The 544-nt window shown below is 37.3% G+C and overlaps 2 protein-coding genes across 2 annotated transcripts in view; both read right to left on the bottom strand.

Annotated features, from left to right (window-relative positions):
* LOC110423454 (uncharacterized) overlaps positions 1-544 on the bottom strand; it is a 14748-nt gene that overhangs the window by 11244 nt on the left and 2960 nt on the right.
* The window catches only part of LOC149526742 (helicase sen1-like), a 5627-nt gene that overhangs the window by 4048 nt on the left and 1035 nt on the right, over positions 1-544 (bottom strand). Inside the window, exons 3-4 of the mRNA XM_089784645.1 lie at positions 394-543; positions 1-276 (exon numbers count right to left, since the gene is read on the bottom strand). The exon at positions 1-276 is cut by the window's left edge and continues 49 nt beyond it. Coding sequence (XP_089640771.1) covers positions 1-276; positions 394-543 — 426 coding nt within the window. The remainder of the gene's footprint in view (positions 277-393; position 544) is intronic.

The raw sequence follows: 544 nt of genomic DNA, 5'->3' as shown, positions 1-544 counted from the left end.
ATTTCTATGGCTATATCCAACATCAACAACTTCTTCTCTTCCGCAGACATTTATGAAGGAATAAGGACCAAACATAGGCCATGGAAGATAATGCTTCTCATAACTCCAATGCTTAACGCTTGGTGCATCCAACATCTGGTTAGAGTAGAACCTTGCATTTGGAAAGCAACTGATTGACGGATGCATTCTGTACTGAATATTCAAAAGGTGCTTTGAGTGACCCAATGTCGTTAACCTTTGAAATAAACTTCTTCCAAAGCCAGCTTCATCAGAAACCTATAAAAAAACAAGAGAAAAGTTAATAAACTTTCTTCTAAAAATAAAGGAGGGGAGAAATTGCAAAGGAACATTAGAGAGAAATGGAAGACAACAAACAAAGTGTAATTTACATACATTGCTTAGAACTGTAGCAGGCAATTGCCATTCATCACCAATAAGAAAGGAATGTGCTATACCGGGCAGTTGCAAGGGTATGGCTGATTCACATTCTTTTAACTGTGCTGCTTCATCAATCACTAACACATTCAGTGGTTTCATTTCAAGT

Source organism: Theobroma umbraticum, unplaced genomic scaffold (assembly GCF_002168275.2).
Source record: "Theobroma umbraticum cultivar Fairchild unplaced genomic scaffold, ASM216827v3 scaffold_20.0, whole genome shotgun sequence".
In the NCBI taxonomy this organism is placed as follows: domain Eukaryota; kingdom Viridiplantae; phylum Streptophyta; class Magnoliopsida; order Malvales; family Malvaceae; genus Theobroma; species Theobroma umbraticum.
The sequence above is the reverse complement of the archived record's forward strand: the minus strand, read 5'-3'. Positions and strand labels throughout refer to the sequence as shown.